Here is a 20683-nt window from a genome sequence, read left to right as displayed (position 1 = left end):
TTACTTTGTTTAGAAAAACCTACAACATCATATTATTTAGGATACTACTGAAAGTAAGGACTTCCGAACACTCTTTTCCTTTTCTGTGATCTAACTTGCAGTAATGTAACACAGACTACCTATACTGTCTTCTATGGTGTAATGACAACTTTTAAAAATTTTTTCTGGTATTTAATTTTAAATCCTTTTTTAGGGGTTCTGTATGCTTGTATATTTTAAGCCCTGAGAACTTTACGGGCAAATGTGCCAGTCTTTTCTATGGAACAGCTATACCTTCTTAATTTGTCCAGGTTTCATATCAAACATAAAATTCAAGGCAAGGAATGTTTAAATCCTGTGTAGCCATAACTTTGTGGTTTGTGTGCAGTTTTCTATGGAGCGTTTGAACCTGCACAAATTTGGAAGCTATGCTTTGTGTCTATGATTTGTTGCAGGGTTGTCAGGCAATTAGGGGTGAAATTCTTGCCTATAAATTTGCTAGGCTGAGGGTTTTTTAGGATGAACAAGGAAACTTCAGTGGAGGACTTTGGGCAGTACCTGTTGGCCTGGGCTGCTGCTTTCTGTTGTTGGGGATAAAAACTATGCCTGTGCTGGTTCCTTTGCCTTTATCAGCCACTATAATTTGTCCTTTCTTTGATCAACTCTATGTGCATAAAGCAGTGAGAGGTGGCAGAAACAACCTTTGTGAGCCAGGAAGAAATGTTGCAGGCCTACATCATGCAGTCTAACCTAGACTGGTCAATTGGTATATTGGTATATTGCCACACGGATGCTATGTGAGATGAATGACACTTGGCATCTCTCTATTTTTTTGAACCACTGGAGAAGTGGGCAGGCAAACCAGTGTAAACCACAGAAGCTGAACAAAATGTTGAAAAGAAACCACAAAAATGATGTGTTTGTTTACCCTACTCCCCTAAAAAGTAGGTTAATCAACTCAGGCAAAAAAATACAGACTTTTTGAGAAGCAGAAGTGTGACAGAACTAGATGTAAGACTTTGTAGGTAATAATGTACATAAATTAGAAAATAGCACAGAAATTATATAAGCATGTTTGCTTTTACTTACAATTTGGTGTAGAAATCATAGTAAGCAAGTTATGAACGGTCTCCATCAGATCATGTTGTTGTTTTTGCAGAACTGAGTTGTTTACTGTAGCTGTAGCTAACTGCTTTTCTAGTTCTTCTATAATAGAATTCTGTCTGGATACTAGGACTTGAAGCTGATCTTTTTCATCTTTTATTGACTTCAGCTGAAGTGTGTGCTTGTCTTCCATCTCAAGAACTCTTTTTTCTAGAAAGCTAAATAAAAGATTACAATTAGGCTCCCCAGAAACAATTTTGAACTGATGTCAAGCCTGTTGTAGAAGTTTCTTTCTTCACAAGTACTCAATTTCATTCTCTGATGCCATATCTGCAGTAGACGACTAAATGAAAGTTTAGTTTCATATATATGCTTTAATTTATTACATAGGTGCATTAATAAAAAACATTGTCTGCTATAGTCTATATTGCAGGCTTTTTGGGTGTTTGATAATTCAGCATTATTAAAGGAAAGATACAGTGACTAAGATTTCATGGGTTTACCCTATTAAAAGATGAAACTTATTCTCATCTTCAAACAGATGAAACTGTGAACTTTTCAAACATCCTATAATTAAAATATATACTTAATATGAATAAATGTTATGGCATTAAGACAGGGAAACTTGCAAATAGTTACTTGAAGATGTGTTAGCCATCTCCAGTTCTGGAGCTGGTATGATTAGGTCTCTGGATGGAACATTATTTCACTGCTAATTGTTCTGATGCAGACACTGAGAAAGCTGATGTTAAAAGGTGCATGACCAGAAGACAGAAGTTTACCTAAAATCCATTGCTGTTATTGAAAAAAAAATCCTGAATCTTATGTTTCTTGCAGATTAGCTCAAAGTCACATTGCCTTTTGTTAGGTGAGAAACAATGCTTTTGTGTTTACATGGATGTTACAAGAGTAGTCTAAGATCTGCTGAGTTCAACACCAAAGAAAAGTGACCTTTAAAATTCAGTATTTCCTTCGCTTTCCATTTGATAAGGATGCTTGCTCTTCTTAAGCTGATAGATAAAACCTTTAGGGAGCATATGTAAGTGTAGTAGACTAGTGAACAAAAATGTCAAAACATGTCTCATGGGTTTTTTAAGCTAATTCTTTCAAAATAAAAAGCACTTTGCACATATGGTTCTCATCAAAAAACATGGTTTTGAAGGAGACAACTTACTGTTATTGCTGCTTTTAAATTTCTCTGTAAACTATTTATTGCCAAAAGTAAAATAAGACCCTGGTGATATGGAAACAAAACCAGCTGAAAAAAGGTATGAGCCTTTGGACCACAGCTGAGTACAGAAAAGGATAAGAATAACAGTTGGATATTGGTCTGAATTTCAAACATCGACTAGTAAGGAACATTGAATGTGATTAGTGTTTTATTTTTCTCATGTTAGACAAAAATTGCGGCCATGACCTGGTTGTTCATTAAGATAGCTCTGTACTACATGGAAATAAAATTTTGGAGATGTGGTTGCACTCAATTAGTTTGAATCAGGTTACTGATAACTTCATCTTGATCAGTCTAAAGAAGAATATAAATTGGCTACAACTGACGTACTGAGAAGTACTGCAGTTTTAGCCTTAAGTTCCTTAAATAAAGGAGAACTTTAAATAGTGAAAAATGATATATAAAGAGAATATGAAAAGAAGATACGAAGCGTGATCTCCTAGGCTTTAAATAATATATGACCTTTGTAATGAGCATAGCTGGGTGTGGGGAGCTTGTGTACCAGGGCTTATTTTCCTGCTTCTGTACATTTGTTTCTAAAACTATTATAAGGGCACTTCAGGGAATAGGGTTGATAGGCAAACTTACCTGTTTTTTTCTTGTAATTTTGTTATCTCATTGGTCTGATCTGAAATCTGTCTTTCAAGTTTGTTTGTTGAAAGAGAGTGTTCCAAAAGCTGAAGTTCAAGTCTGGTTGTCTGGTTTAATACCTAAATAAAATTTACAAAAAAAATTTGACAATTAAGATACTTCTCTTAAATAAATTTTAATTTTGTTATGTTCTGAAATCATGCAAATCTCTTCTTAAGCTTATGATTAAAAATATATGTATTTTTCAACACTTAATGTGGGCACAAATGTTCATGGAATCAGAATGAAGAAGAATACACATAGTTGCACTAATTTTATTATTACGCTACCATATATGAGTGGGAATATTTCAGTAGTCTACTACATTTCTGATCAATGGATGAGAGTTACTGTGTACTTTATGTACTATGTACTTTGCTGTTATACCTTCCCCTCTGTTATGATAATTCTTATTTCATTACTGGAACTGTTATGGTTGTTGCTCAAAGAAGGAGTTGAGTTGTTATCTTAGTCTGGTGTAGAAATTAGGTACTCTATCACTTGCTGAAATCTTGGCCCAGTCCTAAAATCACTTGATAGTTCCCTCCTAGCTATTTTTCTCAATCCCAAATTATATTTTCAAATGTTTTTCATGCGAACCACACTTTTGTTAATTCATTCTTTCCATTTTAATGTTACCTTTTCTAAATGTATTGTTTACACTTTACTTGCATCTTTAAATCAAGAGATACAGATACTAGGAAACATGGAAGATAGTGTTCGGTCTGTATGGGATTGCATTACTTTGAGGCATGTTTTCTAGAAATATTTTCTCATTGTTTTAGAACAGCTTTTTTTAATTCAACAGAATTTGGCTTTCCTTGACAGGAAGAATTGATTACTCATGTCCTTCATGTTAAACAGTCATTCAGGACATGATTTCACACTTAAGTGTAATTGAAAACTATTGCCAAAAGTAAGTGTCCTTGAGAGAGCAATTGTTTGGTTAATTTCCTTATGTTGCTAATTAAACCTTAAACCCAGTCACCAGTAATTTCAAGCAGAGAAGGAAAGCTACAGTCAGGATTTTCTTCCTCTAAGCAGAAAATAATTGAGTAATTTCCATAAAGACATTACAGTGAATGAATAAATACATTCTCTCAACATGTGCAAAATATTAGGCTCCTGAATAATGCAATCAGAAAGTTAAATTCAGTACCTCTGTGAGCTATGAACTGTCAGTTTATCAAAGAATTCACAAAGGCTTGTTAAAAAGTGGAATTTTATTCATTGGATGAATTCTACAGATAGTAAAATGTCTAACAAGGATTTTAGATTTTGTATGCTATTTATATTATATAAAATGTTATGTGCTGCATGCTATGTTCATTATGTGTTTTGGCAGTTATATGTCTGAATTTTCCCACCATGTCTGCAAAAATACAAATGCATGCCATTCTACATTGATTGGACTTGTCCTCCTATTAGTATCTGCATTCTGTTTAACAGAATGTTAATGTTTTTTAATTAAACCATAATTAAAGATAAACCCTTTTTTTAAAGTAACTTAGCAAATAATATGTACAGCAGGCAGGTTTACTTCTGTGTGAATATGCTTTTCTAGAAGCCTTCTTAGAGTATCTGTGGAAGCATTCATTAAAAAGACACGTTTTTCTTGACAAGTTAAAAAAAAAATAGAAAAGTTTCAGTTTTAAGAAGCAATGAACCTGGTAAATGGAGCAAAGGCAGTTTGAAGGAACTTTCTTTTAGCTAAAGTGGTGAATAATCAACAGAGATATACAATGAAGGTTGAATGAAAGCACACTAGGACCCAACTGATGCTTAGATATAGTATAGTAGTTTTAAGTACATTCTGTTTAAAGATTAATGTAACAGTTATCTTGCTAGACTTACTTCAAATCCTGCTGTAAAGGAAATCACTCAGGTGACAACACTGGGCTTGAGATGGAACTAGGTATTATCAAATACTAATGTATCCTTAGGCTGGGTGCAGCTCTTGGTGATAATGATTGACTTCTAATTGTTGAACTAAATAGTGTAACAATAAATGGTGTTAAATGTGTAGTTGTAGTATTTGGGAAGCAGAAGCATTTTTAGGTTGAAATTCATTACTTACTTGTGCTTCAACATCTGTTAATTTGCGGGTCTGTTCAGCTGTTTGATTTAGTAAGTTTGTGCCTATTTCAATCATTACTGCAGTCTGGTTCTGCACTGCAGTTTGCTGGATCTCTACCATTTCTTTCTTCATACTGTCTTGGATGTAATTCTCAAGCTACATGGGAAAGGAAAGAGAGAAGATAGTTGCATTCTTTAAAATGTTGGAAAGGGAGGTAGTACAGTAAGCCTTCTTGCTGCCTTGCTAAACAAATTTGTTCCTTGTCCTTGTTATGTATTTATGCAAAGTTTCCCAATGTTAAGTTCTTTGAGAGGAAGGGCAAACGTGATAAGGAATGTGTGGCCACTCATTTTCTAAGGGAAGGAACAGAGATTTGCAGTGGTAGATAGAAGGTACAGTGGTAAGAATGCTTGTGGGCACTTGGAAGATTTTCTGCCTTAGTGCTCCCACTATTTTAACCATCAGAGGAGCTTCACCAGCTTTGGCAGCGATGGGAATTTTTTAGAAGACAAAAGTTTAAGAGTTTAGTCATCTTCCTGTATTTACAGTTAAATATTTTCAAAAGCATTTTGCATCACATGACTAGTAGTCAGAGAAGAGGTCAGATGTCATTTAAAACTCTTACGTGCACATTTTTGTCAGAGAGAATTTCAAATAAAGACATGAAACCGTAGAAAAACCTATAAATACTTTAAATGCTTAGGATATAGGAATGTAAAAGTTGTTTAAAATACTCGATTCTGAAGTAATTTCTTTAATTAGGTTTTTTTAGTAGTCATATTATAAAAGAGTACCCAGCTTTCAAGGAAAGCAAGGAGAAAATAAATAGCAAGGATAAAATTAAAGTAACCTTATATATGTCTCCTTCTACCTGTCTGGATTATCAAAAAGCAGTCTGATTTTTGTCCACACTTCTTTAATATCATTTTCTCAGTAACATTGCTAATACTTCATATTTCTTTCATGGCTTATGTTTGAGCTCAAAAATCCAGGCCACATGATTTCATTTTTTTCCATTGACTGGTGAAATTTCTAGAAATTTCTAGAATCAAAGTTCTACTTCAACACTGTTCTAACAAGAGATCCATAATAAATTTTGAACTTCATGCTGTACCTACAAAGAGGATACTAGCTAATAACAAATAGCTAATGTCATTAAGCACAAATTATAACACATGACCAATTCCTAATCTAAATAAAATGGTAAAACAGATTGATATCTTGAATTTTTGAAAATATTATTTTGATAATGCTATCTTGATATGAATGATGGCTTGTAGTAAGGAGAAACTTTGAACATTACTGCATGGCTACTTTCCATATCAGTGAGGAAAAAACATCTTATGATTTCATATTCTATCAAAGCATGGGGGGCAAAAAAGGATGTACAGAGAAAAAAAAAGAAGGCGTGAGACATCTCAGGTATCAAGAGCTACTGTATGAGAAAGCATTGAAAATATTGCATCATCTTTAATTTAGAAAAAAAGGCCCACAAAAAGTAAAAAGAAAGACAGCAATGAATAGATCAACAAAGATAGACTGTTCATGAGCTTTGATTCTTTCATGAAATAGTTGTGGATATTAAAACTCAGTCTTCAGGGTTGATTCCTTTTTCACTAGAGATCAGAATGAGAATCTCAGCAAAGTCATCTCCGCATACGGGATTACAGAACTGCATGACTTCTTTGAAATTGTTATCGCTGAGTTATTCCAAAACACACAACTAAAAAATGAGTTAATTCTGGGCTTAAAGGTAAGGTAAACATTTTGTGGTAGGCTTAGAGAATTGCCCTTTTCAAACACACAGCTGTAAGGTTGCTCTGATTACAGTATGCAAAACCTGTGATTACAATTTAAGGCATCTGGTGGTTCTGGTTGCCAGATTTTTATACCCCTTGTCACCATGCTTGCAGCCTTAGCAAGAAGTTGTTTAGACACACAGATCTGCATTTTCATAATTTATCTTATTTGAGTATCTGTAAGTATAAGCATATCTCCAAGTATCTGACCTCTTTGAAATAATCTCATTTATGTGGTGAATTCTAAATTATTGAAGTATTATCTCGATTCCAGTTTAATGGTTAGTCTTCACATCTGTTTTTCAACTTAAAAATATTAAATAAGTAACTTAGGGAATATGGTATCTGTGCTTACTTGAAAGCACGAAATATGAACACCAAAAGGGATTTATATTAAGATTTAAAGCCAGTTTCATTATCTGACTTATTTATTCTAATTTAGAGTGACATGAAACATCAAAATTATATTGACCTATTAAGTGGCTTTGGAGCTTCTTGTGGGTTTTTTCCCTAAAAGTCCTACAAAGCATGATTACATAAATCCCTTCTGTTTTTTACTTCATATTAACCAGTCCTCTCCCACTTTTGTACATTCTCTGCATGTACATATCATAAAATCTCTTTTCCTGACCTGAACCAAGGTACGCACTCATCCCTCTGCTTATATTCCACTCTCTCTTCATCACAAAATGCAAAACTGTAGAAAGCAGGACTTTTTACAACTATATTTCCTAATTTTTTTTAAGTGGCAGGTGCTTTCATCTTTCTTCAAAGAATGATGTTCATCCAAAATGCCCACCATCTCCCACTGACCTTAGTGAGAGCAGAACATGTTCCCATTGCATACTCTCAGAAAGCAAGACCCTCTGCTTTCCCTGAGAGGGAGGTGGAAGAACATTTTAATTCAGGCTCCAGTTCCCACAGCCACAGCTGAGCTTCACTGACAGCACTGAGGATTAGCGGCCGTTTTGCCAGACTGCAGTTCTTTGTGGCACATTTCTTTGTAGAGTACCATTCATCAGTTCCTGCAAAGGAGCCTCCTTCCTTTGTAAGCAGTAGCACACTCAGAAATTGCTGAAGGGAGAAGAATAGGCTGAGTCATTTAAAGGAGGGAAAGACACAGGAATGAATGCTGCCGTCCCCATCTGTCAGTTGGGAAGTTTGGCAGTTTGTTTTGAACAGCGTGTCTGTCATCTTCAATATTTTGCTCCAATTTGGAGGGTGCAGCAGCGATTATTGGCTAGATTTCTCCTTTGCCACGTAGCTAGTTATGGGAAGATAATTTTTTATCTCCTTTTAATTCAGATAATATTTGGCATATAAGAATTGTGTTGATATATCTTAACCTTGATTACATGATGGTTATTTCGGACAAAGAAATTGTCAAAACCTCATAGCTGACTATTAGTGATGCAAATTCCTTCAGAAATTCTGTTTTTGAGGGAGTAGGTCAATCAATGAGTCCTAACTTAAGGCAGTTACAGGGGAGAGGAAAAGAGGTATTAATACATTCACTTTTGAAAGAATGAATATTTGATAGCATTTCAGTGATTCTTTGTGGGATTTTTTTATAAAACATTCTATCTTTTGTGTAAGAAGTTGGCTTGCATGTATTTTGGAAAAAAGTAAATATAAAAATGAAAGCACAGATGGGAAAAAACATGCCTCAAAGTATGTTTACATTGCAAAAAAAGCTGGGAAAATTGAAATAATTTCACAGTTAAGATCTGTAACAGTTAAAGTGATGCATTTTTAGAGAGAAGAAATTCTCTAAGGTCATCACTTCGGGGTTGTGTTGTGGTTTATTACTTCAAATTATATAAAATCATAAAGTTTGATGAAAATACTTTAGCCAAGTTGCCAAAAAAACAAGGACAGGTCAATCATAGTGGAACACGTTCCAACACATTGCTTTTATAGCCAAGAGTGTCCTTTTTTAAGCAAGCTGTAAATTGACAAGAAAGAAAGACAACGTGTGGAGTATGCACTAAAAGGAATTTGTTTTCTAACCATTGGCAGATATAGTATTAATCCTTTATGAAGAATTGTCAGTACTTATTCAAATGAAAAGCCTTCCTGACTGCTATCGTATCGTTTGTGTACATATTGCAGAACAATTTTACAAAGAATCAGTGACTTATTTTTGCGTTTCAAAGATGCTTTGAGTTACCAATTTTTTCATTTACAGTTACAAATGAGATCTTGCTTTTGTCCTTTTCTGCCAAATGTTTAATCTGTACTAATTAAACAGTCACGTTCCTGGCAGCATTTATAGCTACATGAATGCATACATCACTTCTTTGCCAAATGCTACTCCATATAAATGGTACAAATAGTATGGACTGCTTATTTTATTTTATAGAATTTGTCAGTTGTTGGAGCAGGCTTTCCAAATAAAGTTTGGTGATTTTCTTGATGTTTCTAATCTGATTCTGTCAACTGTAACATTTATTTTCAGGGAGAGATAATGTTAAATATGAGTTTAATATTTAATATAGTACTGTGTCCTGTATGAACAGGTTGTATTACAACACATATTGCATGTTTAGTCATGTAATGTAGATACAGAGAAAATTTCAGGGCTAATGACATGTATATGGTGTTTTTTCCTCTAACTTTTGTTTTGAGTTTCCAAGAGTGGAGTAGATCCAGCAGAAAACCTAGCAACAGAAAATGCAGTGTTTACAGCTAGGCATTTTTTGAATGTGCATTTGAAGCTACAGTGTTTGACATATGTAGAGGACTCGGCAGTAAGGCACAGACTGTCAACTGAGAGGGGGATCAAGACCATCAAAAGACCCTCAAAGTCCCCCAACCCATTTCTGTAAAAGTCCAAAAGAACGGATTGTGTGTGATGACTCATTTACGTGAAGAGTGAGAAACTTAATCCCAGGGTGGGGAAAACTCACCTATAAAAAGGTATCCCTCCAAAGCCTGGGTGGCACCACAAGGACATTGGACACCTTCTCAGCTGTTCTTTTATTACTCTTATTATTAGAAGATAGGGGCAAACATGTGCCAATTTCCAGGCCAAGTGTGTAGTTTGGTAATAAAAATTTGTAAGCTTTTTTTTTCTGAACCATTTTGGCTTTTGCCATGCTTTTACAACCCCATGCATCTACAACTTTTAGGTGTTCTCTTCTGCATAGGAGCGAGATGTGATACATACATTAAACTGTCAAAAACTTTGTGAGTTATTGTTCTCACATTCCTACTAAAAATGTCCTGTGCTTTATGCAAAATTTACCTGTGTGAATTTAAACCATAGGAACTTAATCAGCCCTTCCAATACCTGTGGTCATCATCCTTGGGGTATTTTATTCCTCAAGATGTTTGGTATATTCACAAAAGTGAGCAAGATGGAAAATGTACTTAAGCATCCATAATCAGTTTTGCTGAGTTCTAGTGACAGGGCAAAGTACAAAAACTGCTGATGAGTCTCATCAGTTCTCTTCAAAATACGTTTTCAGAGTACAGATGAGACCTTCCTACTTCTCACACTCCAGATGTCTTGAGTTATCTTTAACCCAGTAATTCTTGGTCTTAGTTGCCCTGCCCTTTTTTCAGAGTGGCAGTGATCTTTGGATTGTAGCCACATCTGGTTTCTTCATGAGTCATCTGAAGTAGAATTTAGCCCGTAAGTTGGAACATTTTTTTCAAACTCTGTGCCAATGTGCAGTTGTCTCATTGTAGAAGGTTATCCTTATATACCATAAAATCCTTAAATTTCTGATTCACACATACATTTTTGTACATAAAGACAAAAATATAGTTTTTTAAAAGACTATTTTCACGTACTTAACTTCCAATTGAGATACTAAATATTTAAATTGTTTATTTGTAGTATAATTGAAGTTTCTACATGAGGAAGGGTTTCTTGGGATGAGCCAACTTGGATCCTTGGATATGGTTAACAGTGAAATGTAATGTAGTCTTTAAAAAAGAAGAAAACACAGTCACAATTTCATCACAGCAGTTCATATAAGCAATATGTAGTATTTTACATACATATATATATATATGCCACATATGCTGCTTAATGTGCATGTATGTAATGCATGGAGCACCATATTGGCAGGCATTCCATGTGCGCTTATATTTGGATTTCCATATCACTTTTATGTGTTTTGTATTGCTGTTGTGAAGCCAAAATACTGTACAGATTTCGGTTTTGTTCTCTTTAGAATAGCTTTTCATACTTGTTTTCACAGTCTGTCAATGTTGCTACTGCTTAAAGTCAGAATAGAAATAGAAGGATCACTATCCCTTCCAAGAGTCATTTATCTTGACAGACCTAAGGGAACACAACATTTTTAAGGGCATTGCATCAATCCCCATCAATCAGACTTTAGGCTATTTTAAATCAGCTTTTAATAAAATAATTTATTTCTCTATGTTTTCTGAAAGTCATTTATCAATTTTAGTAGCTTATAACTTTTGGAAAATAATATTACTCTGCAGAAGGAAAAAAGCAACATTTTAAATTGCATTTTTATCTTTTTCATTTTTTTTTTCTTTTTTCCCTAAAGCAGGATGTCCCTATGGTCTATGTGCTGTTTCTCAAGGGAGGAAAAAATTCTTTTGGGAATGTATATGGGAATGCTTGAGATGTCTCTACGCTATTAGATTCTTACATGCCGTATTGAACATGTCTGCCTGTCCAGACCTCTGGCTAAGATTTTTCTCTTATCTCATTTTCCTGTCAGCAAACAAAAGGTGAAAAACACATCATAAATGAATACTATCTGGAAGTGAGCTGAGATTTACTGGAAAATATTCAAGCTAAAATTGTGTAATAAAACGCTAAAGATTTAAATGCTAATTGTTCAAATAGTAAATACAGACTTTAAATGATACACAGGAGATGGTTCTGTTAATGACTCTTGTGCATTAAATGAAAGCTTACCAGGTTATTCTCACATCTGATTACATTACATTTAGACAAAGCTGTTTGTTATGCTTTTGTAATTTACGCTTGCTAGCAGAAAAAAATCGCCCCCCCCCCCTTTACTGGCAATAATCTACTTAAATAAAAACTAAATATTTCATTAATATAACATGAAACAAAATGCATTAAATGCCTTCATTGTCTATGCAAATATTTATGAAGAATGACTTTCACTCTCTGTTCTTGAATGGAAGTATTTTGTACCTAATACCAAAAGTTATTACGGCACAATCATGCTTTCTACTGTATGTTTTGAACTAACTACGAATGTTACAATGCAAATGATGATGTAGAAAAAGCAAAAAAGAAAGAAAAAGGGAAGAGACTTTGAGAGCTGAAACAGTCCCAAAGGCTAATGTAGAGTTGAGCTCCCACCATTCCAGATGCTGAGCTTGTTTTGTACATGTGATACTACACTACTGCTTTCCTAACTAATGTGCATTTTCATGTGTTTTGTCATTTGGAGGATGACATGGGTTCTTCATACTGTATATGATGCTTATAGTTTCTATGGAGCATTTTTGGGGAGTTGTACATTAAATTGCAAATGAAAAATATTCTTGAGATTTCAAAAAAATGTTATTAATAGAAACTAAATAGTCACCTTGACAACCGTTTAATAGTGTGAATTTAGATAAGAAAAGAATTAAAAAAAAAAACTAACAGCAACATCTTCAAAATTAAAATCAATTATTTAGTGATTAACCAAACTCATTAAGAATTAAGGCTGTTCATTAAGGCAGTAATCTAAGATTCTGAATCACCATTTTTCAGGATCTCAGCTAAGTGGTATTTCTCTTAGAAATCAGGGAAGGAATTCATAAAGTTCCCATTAGTCTAAAAATAAAGAATAAATAAATAAATAGTATGAGTCATGAATGGCATTTTGCCGAAGTTCAGTAGCACTGAAGCCAGGAAGACAAGAAGCCAGTGATGCTTCTGCCATTCACTAATATGAGTATAAATATTTTTTTATATGCAACAAGCCATCCATATTCAAAATTAGAATTCTTTATGTATAAACAGTATAAGAAATACTGCTAATCAATATTTAATTTTTAAATACTAGATTGTGACATTCAGCTGTAATTTCACAAATTGAATATTCAAACTTTTTGGAGACAAGCCTACATGTTTTCAGTTATATCTTGTACTTGTGTGCTACCATCGGGGAATCAGGACTTTACCAGACTGGTGAAAAGATGAGATTCTGCCCTAAAAAGGTGACATCTGAAAAAACACTTGCTATCCCAGATCTAAATAACCCTTTCCCATTTCTGTATTTTTATCCATTCCACTGAGTATTAGGCAGCTGAAATAAACTTGCTATCAGATATGCTGGTGGGGATACTTATGACATTTTTTATGAAAAACATTGGCTACGTAGCCTTATAAACTTTACAAAATATTTAGCAAATTTGTCTGCCACAGATAAAGTCATTTATCATTTTTATCTCAACTTAGAATATCAAGTGATTTTTTTATGAACTCCTCTTTCAACAGGACTGCCTATTTTAAAGAATAACTCATGATGTGACCAAGCAAATCAGAGTACAAGTTTGTGAAGAAATATGAAGCAAATTCCTCTTTTCAAAGCATGTTATTGGGGAAATGAAAAAGAGCTAGGCATTCACAGTTCATTCTCAGCATTGCTTTCTAGGGAAGCAGTCATCTTGCATTCCACTTCCAACCAGAAGGAAGAATGATTTGGAGTTCAAGGATCAAACTAGTTAGGAAGCTGTGGAACACAATTAGTCCCTTTTGTGAGCTATAAAACTGGGTGTCTCCTGTTTCAGAGCTGTGTTCACAGAGCATCTTTCAGCATGAAAAATCATTAGATTTTCCTTTTAAACTTCACAGATAAGGAAACTGAAAGCATTTTAGTAGTTCTTAAACTTTGCAACATACTGGCTTCTAAATATAGTTTATGGAGCTTTTCTAAGATCTTTTTCTTGAAGAAGTTTCAATGATGATGCTAGCAAGAGACAACCAGTCATTTGAGCTGAAGGCCTGAAAATTTTTAATGCTCAAGACTTTGGGGAAGTACATGTCAGCTGCTGATTTCAGTTTTGAAGAACTGAATTTCTTTACTAAGAATGCAGGGGGGAAGAAAAGTAATTTCCTGTCAAGTGCTGTAGCTCTTTTTTGTAAGAAATGCTGCATCTTTTTTTACTGTTTCCATTGATAATATGTTAGATGGACTTGAGGAGGTGGGGTGTCTGGAAAGCTGCTACATTTACATCACCAGCCTGAAAATTCCTCACTTGCTGGACCAGACCTGTGAGAGAACTTCCCTGAAGTTTCCAAAACACTGGGCAGGGGAAACAGGACTCAAAACCAAAATAGGTTTAACTCTAACTACAGAAAGCACTAAGGGCTGCCTTAAATAACAGAAGCTCAGGTTAACCTTGGCTTAGTTTAAAAAATGATCATCTTGATATGTTCTTGTCAAATGCCACTTATTTATTTCTCTTTGCTGTTCCATTAGCACAGTTAAGAGTCTTTAATGCAAAAGCTTCTGAGGAATTCCATGCTTGAAAGATAAAACAGGAAGCTACTGTGTTAAGCTACTCTGTTAAGAGTGGACAAACACAAATATTTGGAAGCAAGATCGGCACATATAGGCAGCATATTACAGAAACAAAATGTAGTGTGTGATACAAAAAAAAATACTTTAAATTATATAATCCTGATTAAAAAATACTTTTTTTTTTGCCTCAATACCTAGGATTATCCATCTAAAAGCAGGCAGTTTAATTTTTTGGAACAGGAACAAGATGACAAGTCTTTCCATCCATTTCTTCCAATAATTCCTCTTTGTCTGTGGTACCCCCTAAGCACTCAGGCAGTCATGGAAAGTCACCGGTTGAGCTGAGTTCCAGTCAGTGCTCCTGAAAGCCTGACACCAGGCAGCTGCCAGTTGGTGCTCTTCTATGAAGACCAGAAACTGAAGCCAGATCCTCCCCCCCAAAAAAATTATACTATTGGCATTAATAGTAGGAGAAGAGGAGGAACTCTCAGCAAAAATGGCTGAGAACCAAAGCTATGTGCTATAGGATGGGTATTTTATAGGAGGACACTGTTCCCTGTCTGTCAAGATCTGATGGGAAGGGCCACTTAAGAGGGAGACTTCTATATGCACTTTCCAGAGACTCTTGGATGCAAGACTCTGCTCTCAAGATGAGTAACAGAGAAAGTAGAATGACGTTGATACTACACGCACCTAGCCAGGAAAAGAAGCTATCTGTCTCAGACTTGAGAGGTGGGCCCATACAAACCTCATAAATTTAAACGAGGCCAAGTGCAGGGTCCTGAACCTGGGTCAGGGCAATCCCAAGCATAAATGCACACTTGCCAGTAAATGACTGAGACCAGGCCTAAGGAGGAGGATTTGGGAGTGTTGGTGGTTGAGAGGCTGAATGTAAGCCAGAAATGTGCACTTGTAGCCCCTAAAGTCAGTTGTGTCCTGGGCTGCATCAAAAGGAACATGGCCAGCAGGTCGAGGGAAGTGATTCTGCCCCTCTACTCTGTACTCCACCTGGAGTGCTGCATCCAGCATAAGAAGGGGATGTGGACCTGTTTGAGTGGGTCCAAAGGAAGGCCACAAAGATGATCTTATGGCTGGAGCACCTCTCCTATGAAGACAGGCTGAGACAGCTGGGATTTTCCAGTCTGGAGAAAAGAAGGTCTGGAGACCTTAGAGCAGCCTTCTAGTACCTGGAGGTACTACAAGAAATCTGCAGAAGAACATTTTTCACAGGGTCATGTAGTGATAGGACAAGGGGGAATGGCCTTAAGCTGAATGAGAGTAGGTTCAGGCTAGATAGTAGGAAGAAATTCTTCGCTGTGAGAGTGGTGAAGCGCTGTAACAGGTTGCCAAGAGAAGTTTTGGACTCCCCATCCCTGCAAGTGTTCAAGGCCAGATTGTTTGGAGCTCAGAGTAACCTGGTCTAGTGGAAGGTGCCCCTGCCCACAGCAGGGTGGTTGGAACTAGGTGACTTTTTAGGTCCCTTCCAACCCAAACCATTCTATAATTCTGTGAACTCTCAGGAGAATATCCATGCAGTTGAAGGTTAAAACCAAATCTGACAATAAGGAAAAACAAATCCAGAGTGAGAATCCTGAATGAGAAGGAACATAGAGAAAAGAGACAGGCAGGAAGCTGGATAGCTTTAACAGAGGGAAAGAAGCAGGAGGGAAAAAAAACCCTGAAATGAATCTGTGTGAGCAGAATTTTAAAAATGGACATATCACGGATAGGAATTCTTAATGGCAGTGAGTTGCAAAAGGGGACTGGAAGACTGCTCTTAAATCCAGCTGGGGGAAGGAATTGTCTGATTTGCTCGAAGTTTAAAAAACATGGTGTAGTTGGAAGGAAATTCACTGAGGAAAATGGTGAGTGTGAAGGACTTGACTGGATGAGACTCTTGGGAGATGTTACTCCCACATGGACTTGAGAGGGACAAGAAAAGGAAAATGTTTATTTCCTTCTGATTAAAGTTATCGCTTTTTTTTTTCTATTCCAATAGCATCCTTACTTACTTAGAGGTAGTCCACATGAAATAAGCCTTAAAGCACACATCTACTCCATTACCAACTTAAAATACTTTTTTCAGTAATTTTTTTAATACTTCTTAGTGAAACTAAGAAGTCAATGGGAATTTTTCTACTCGTTTAGAGCAGAGCTAGGTTTTTGTATGCTGTCCTCAGAGCCTTTTTAAAATAATAAAGTTTACCATAACAAAGAAGCTGAACTCAAGACATGCCTAAGTTTTCTCTAGATGCAAGTCAAATAAACTTCTGTGTCAGGGGAAAAAAATTAGAGTATTACTAACTATATTTAAACTTTCTTCCGTAGCTGGTAAACTGTAATTGTCAGAATCCTTGCTTGTATGTGCTAAGATTTCAGCAGGCCAGATTGTTTATATATGTTGCAGTTTGTACTCTTTCTACGGGTTAGGTTATTAGTCTTGGGGCTTACCTTCTAGTTATTTGAACATTCTTTCGTCATGTCAGAGTACTTTTCAGAAAACCTTCTCAGTAAGGCTCCAGTAACAGTTACAATAGGATTTTTTAATTTACTATTACTTTATAGGCAAACGTTATATCTGAGAGAAAATCTGCTATCAGGATGACAGTTTAATGTAAGTGAAAACACAAGGATAGTTAATATGGTCAAAGTTCAGACCTCATGCAAGGAAGTTCAGGAGTTTTTAAGTCAATTTCTTAAAAGCAGAAAACACAAGATTTTGTCTTTTTTACTTATTCACTTAAGCTATCTTTTGCCTACTTTATCCAATTTTTTTAAGTTGTATTAAGAAACTGGATTAGGGTTCCCTTTGAATAGTTGAATTCCCTGTTTATAAAAGAAATTTCTGAAAAGAAAAGCAAATATATGAACATTGTTTCATTAAGTCTTCACCAGGGAATTTTCTTGAGTAAGAAAACTGCCTCAATGGACAGGGTATTTATTAATACAGTAGTAAAGTACGGCAAGTGTGTTTTCCATTGCTACATATATTTCGGTCCTGATCTGCAGCTTTTTGATGTTTGAATATTAACATTTTTCACAGCCGAGATTGTCAGTTGACAGCTGGTACCATGGAAAAACGAGGCTACTGCTTCTTGACTGATTGGCACATTCTCCTTAAGGTGCTGGTTTATATGTCACTTCGAAACTGTGGATTTGAACTAGTATCTTGCAGGTAGTTACACCTTGTAAGTGGAAAATGAGGAGGGAAATTGTTGCACAGAACATAATGGGAAAAGACCTAAAGGAAGTATATGAAATTTCATAGGATGATATCTACAAGTTCTGTCAAGGAGGACAAGACTGAAATGATTTTTGAGTGCCAGCAATCAAAATTAAACCTCTCAGATTACTCAGATACCTCAGTGTCAATCTGTGCATCAGGTCACATGATGAACAACACCCCTGCTGTACACAGACGTCACTTCATGTGTAAGGGAGCTGATATGGGGGCTATGGCTATTGCCCAGGAAATGTCCTTTCCACTGAGCTGGGTGTCTCCCCATTCCCACACCCTGACAGAATGGAACAAAGAGGCTTTTTCCTTCCAGGATCACGTGCATCAGGTGCAGGCCTGAACCAAAAGCAAGCATAGCGATGAAGCTGATACCGTGAGTGCAGGAGGTGAATGACTCCTAATGCCTGCAGCGTGAGAATGAACAGGTCTGCAGAGCTGTTGTTTGGACGGGGCTTAATACAGTGCTCAGTCATTTTATACTAGAGATTTTGAGAAGATCCTGCCATTTTTAAAGGGATACAATTATTTTCTCCAAAGGCGAGAACTTTGTTTTTCTTTCTCCCTGTCAAAAAGGTCTTTTAAGTGGAGTGATAAAGATCAAACATTTGCTTAGTGTGTTTTCATGTGGTTTTGACAAACGATTTATTAAAAAAAATACTAAAGCACTGCTTCTGAAGTATCTCAAATTATGACAGTTGTGTGAATGATTATGCTGTACCACACTGGAATGCTCTAATACGCTAGTTTTGATTTTATACTGAATTACTATGGTCCTCTACAATGCTTTAGCACAGTTTTCGAAATGCACATAGCTATTTTCAATTTCTTGATAATTATATTGTTAAAAGATACTACAGCGTCTAACAAGCCTGTTAAAAGAATTTCAGTTACTAATATTGAAAGAGCTATAATGTATCAAGTAAGGCTTTCCCTCCCCTCCTCCCTGTTCTGGAAACCTAAATAATAAGTTTTCATACCTAGATATTCAATAAAATAGTCTGTTAAGATCTCAGCATGTTACCACAACACATTGATTTTAATACCTGACACAAATCAATGATAGAAAGTTGATATTTTGTTCCTCAGAGGGTAAAGAAACTAGAGTTTTGATTGGTTTTTTTTTTTATTTTAAAACGCTATTATGATGCTTGAGATCTGAATAAAAATAAGGAACTAAAAAGATATTTTTTCCCTATGGTATTAAAGGGAGTATGAGCAAAGCTAGGACACTTATATGCCACTTGGGTTTAACAGGAATCCTCAGAGAGAGCTAAATTGGAAAGAAAGTTGCTGTCATCTAAGAATTCTGAAGTATTTCGTCATCTGCAGGGAAAAATGCTTCCTTACAGCTGCTGTGAATAATGTAGCTGTGAAGAATACTAGATTTCTATCCATATTTTTATTAATAGAGAGGGAAGTTAATAGAGAGAGGGTTGCATATTCTATCTCTCTTTAGCAGTAAGACCTTTTTATGACCTTAGTAGGCTCCTGGAAGATTGTTAGCTAAACTTATAAAGCTACATATGGGCAGTATAAAGACAGCAGAAAAGTTCCTGTAGCTTCCTTCTCTCTCTCCAGACTAAGCCATAATGTGCTCAAAGTTGGAAAGAGAACAGATATCTTTTAGTCATACAAAGTGTGGGATATGTTTGCTGAGCTTTGTAAACAACATCTTAATTTTGGGGTTAACCTGTTCTACAGACAGATAAAAACTGACAGAATTTTCAGTAATTACTTGGATCATGGAAAAAAGAAATTTTAAAAGGCATTTAAGGAGTAGTAATGCCTTCCCTAGGCAGTTTGGAAAATGACACAATGAGTGTTTGCAGAACTGTTTAGGTGTGGGATTTTTTTTTATACAAAACATAGATCTGGATTTTGTAACCCAAGAAATTCTTTAACATCTCCTCTGAGCTTGGTTTACTTGGAATAGACTTCAAGTTCACGAAACAGTATTTCATTTATTCTTACTAGAGAATAAATACAATTCTTTTTTTGCCTCTGCCCCGTTTCCTAGAAATGTCTGTTAAAGAAAATGAAATGATCACACTATTTCCATTTGTAAAGCACTTTTTAACTTACTGTATATGTGTGACGTTATTTGGTTTAACAGTGTGTAATGTGCCATATCTCTAAGGCACTTCTTAATATTAAATTACTGTGCTATACCTTTTTTCCCCAAAATGCTTTGCCTTTTTCTATTATCTGATGTTCCTATTGTTTTTCCACCTGTAATTTATATTTGGCCAGTCTGAGAAATTCAAATAATAAAACAGCAGATAAAATTGTCTTTGCTTATTTCTGAAACTTCTTGTTCAGTGCCATGGAAATTTTCCTTTTCTTGAAGGTTCTACGGTCCACTGACACATGGCTTGTTCATTGCTTTCGCTGTTATTACCAGTGACAGAATTCCTAGGGTGCATCCTACCAAAATATTTTCTGTGTGTGACAGTCTTGTTTCAGATACTAGTATATACATGAAATATTTTTTTATTCAGGAGTCATCTTCTCCTATTTTCCCTTCTGCAGTCTGTACAGGAATCCTTAGGGCTCCCATCAGTAGCTTATTGTTAACTAGATGCTGAAACCATTTTTGTCTGAAATTACAACTTGCATCTTCTGTTCCAGGAAGGCTTTTGGGGTTTTTTACAATAAGAGTGGTGAGACACTGGAAGAGGTTGCCTTGAGAAGTTGGAGATGCCCCATCTCTGGAAGTGTTCAAGGCCAGGCTACATGATGCTTTGAGCAACCTGGTATAGCAGAAGATGCTCCTGCCCGCAGCAAAGGGGTTGGAACAAGATGATCTTTGCAGATCCCTTCCAGCCCAAACCAGTCTGTGATTCTATGATTCTGTCAGAATGTGGGAATAGGGAGACACAAAACTCTATGAAAAAGCCATCAGTTCTGCTTTGACTCTTGTACCTAAGCTGATTTTTACAAGTGGGAAGCATAATGTTTACCTATATATTCATATAATATTTGCACTCTCGTCCACAGTTCTACCTTCTACCTCTCTAGATTCTGAGGCTTACAAACTTCAGTGCCACAGTAATATGCAGGGTGAGAGCCATGCAGCATGCTAGCTTTCCCAACTTCTTCAGCAATGCTGATAGATCTGCCTCTTCAAGGAGGATTTCTATTAAGTTT

General features: G+C 35.8%; 2 protein-coding genes across 3 annotated transcripts in view; one reads left to right on the top strand and one right to left on the bottom strand.

Annotated features, from left to right (window-relative positions):
• MCPH1 (microcephalin 1) overlaps positions 1-20683 on the top strand; it is a 121118-nt gene that overhangs the window by 60085 nt on the left and 40350 nt on the right.
• The window catches only part of ANGPT2 (angiopoietin 2), a 41037-nt gene that overhangs the window by 14601 nt on the left and 5753 nt on the right, over positions 1-20683 (bottom strand). The window contains exons 2-4 of one of the 2 annotated variants that reach the window (XM_027641084.1): positions 5022-5177; positions 2903-3024; positions 1069-1301 (exon numbers count right to left, since the gene is read on the bottom strand). In XM_027641084.1, coding sequence (XP_027496885.1) covers positions 1069-1301; positions 2903-3024; positions 5022-5177 — 511 coding nt within the window. The remainder of the gene's footprint in view (positions 1-1068; positions 1302-2902; positions 3025-5021; positions 5178-20683) is intronic. The other variant, XM_027641085.1, reaches the window with a different exon arrangement.

The sequence above is a fragment of the Corapipo altera genome, unplaced genomic scaffold, assembly GCF_003945725.1.
Source record: "Corapipo altera isolate COAL_440 unplaced genomic scaffold, ASM394572v1 46, whole genome shotgun sequence".
Taxonomy (NCBI): Eukaryota; Metazoa; Chordata; class Aves; order Passeriformes; family Pipridae; genus Corapipo; species Corapipo altera.
The sequence above is the reverse complement of the archived record's forward strand: the minus strand, read 5'-3'. Positions and strand labels throughout refer to the sequence as shown.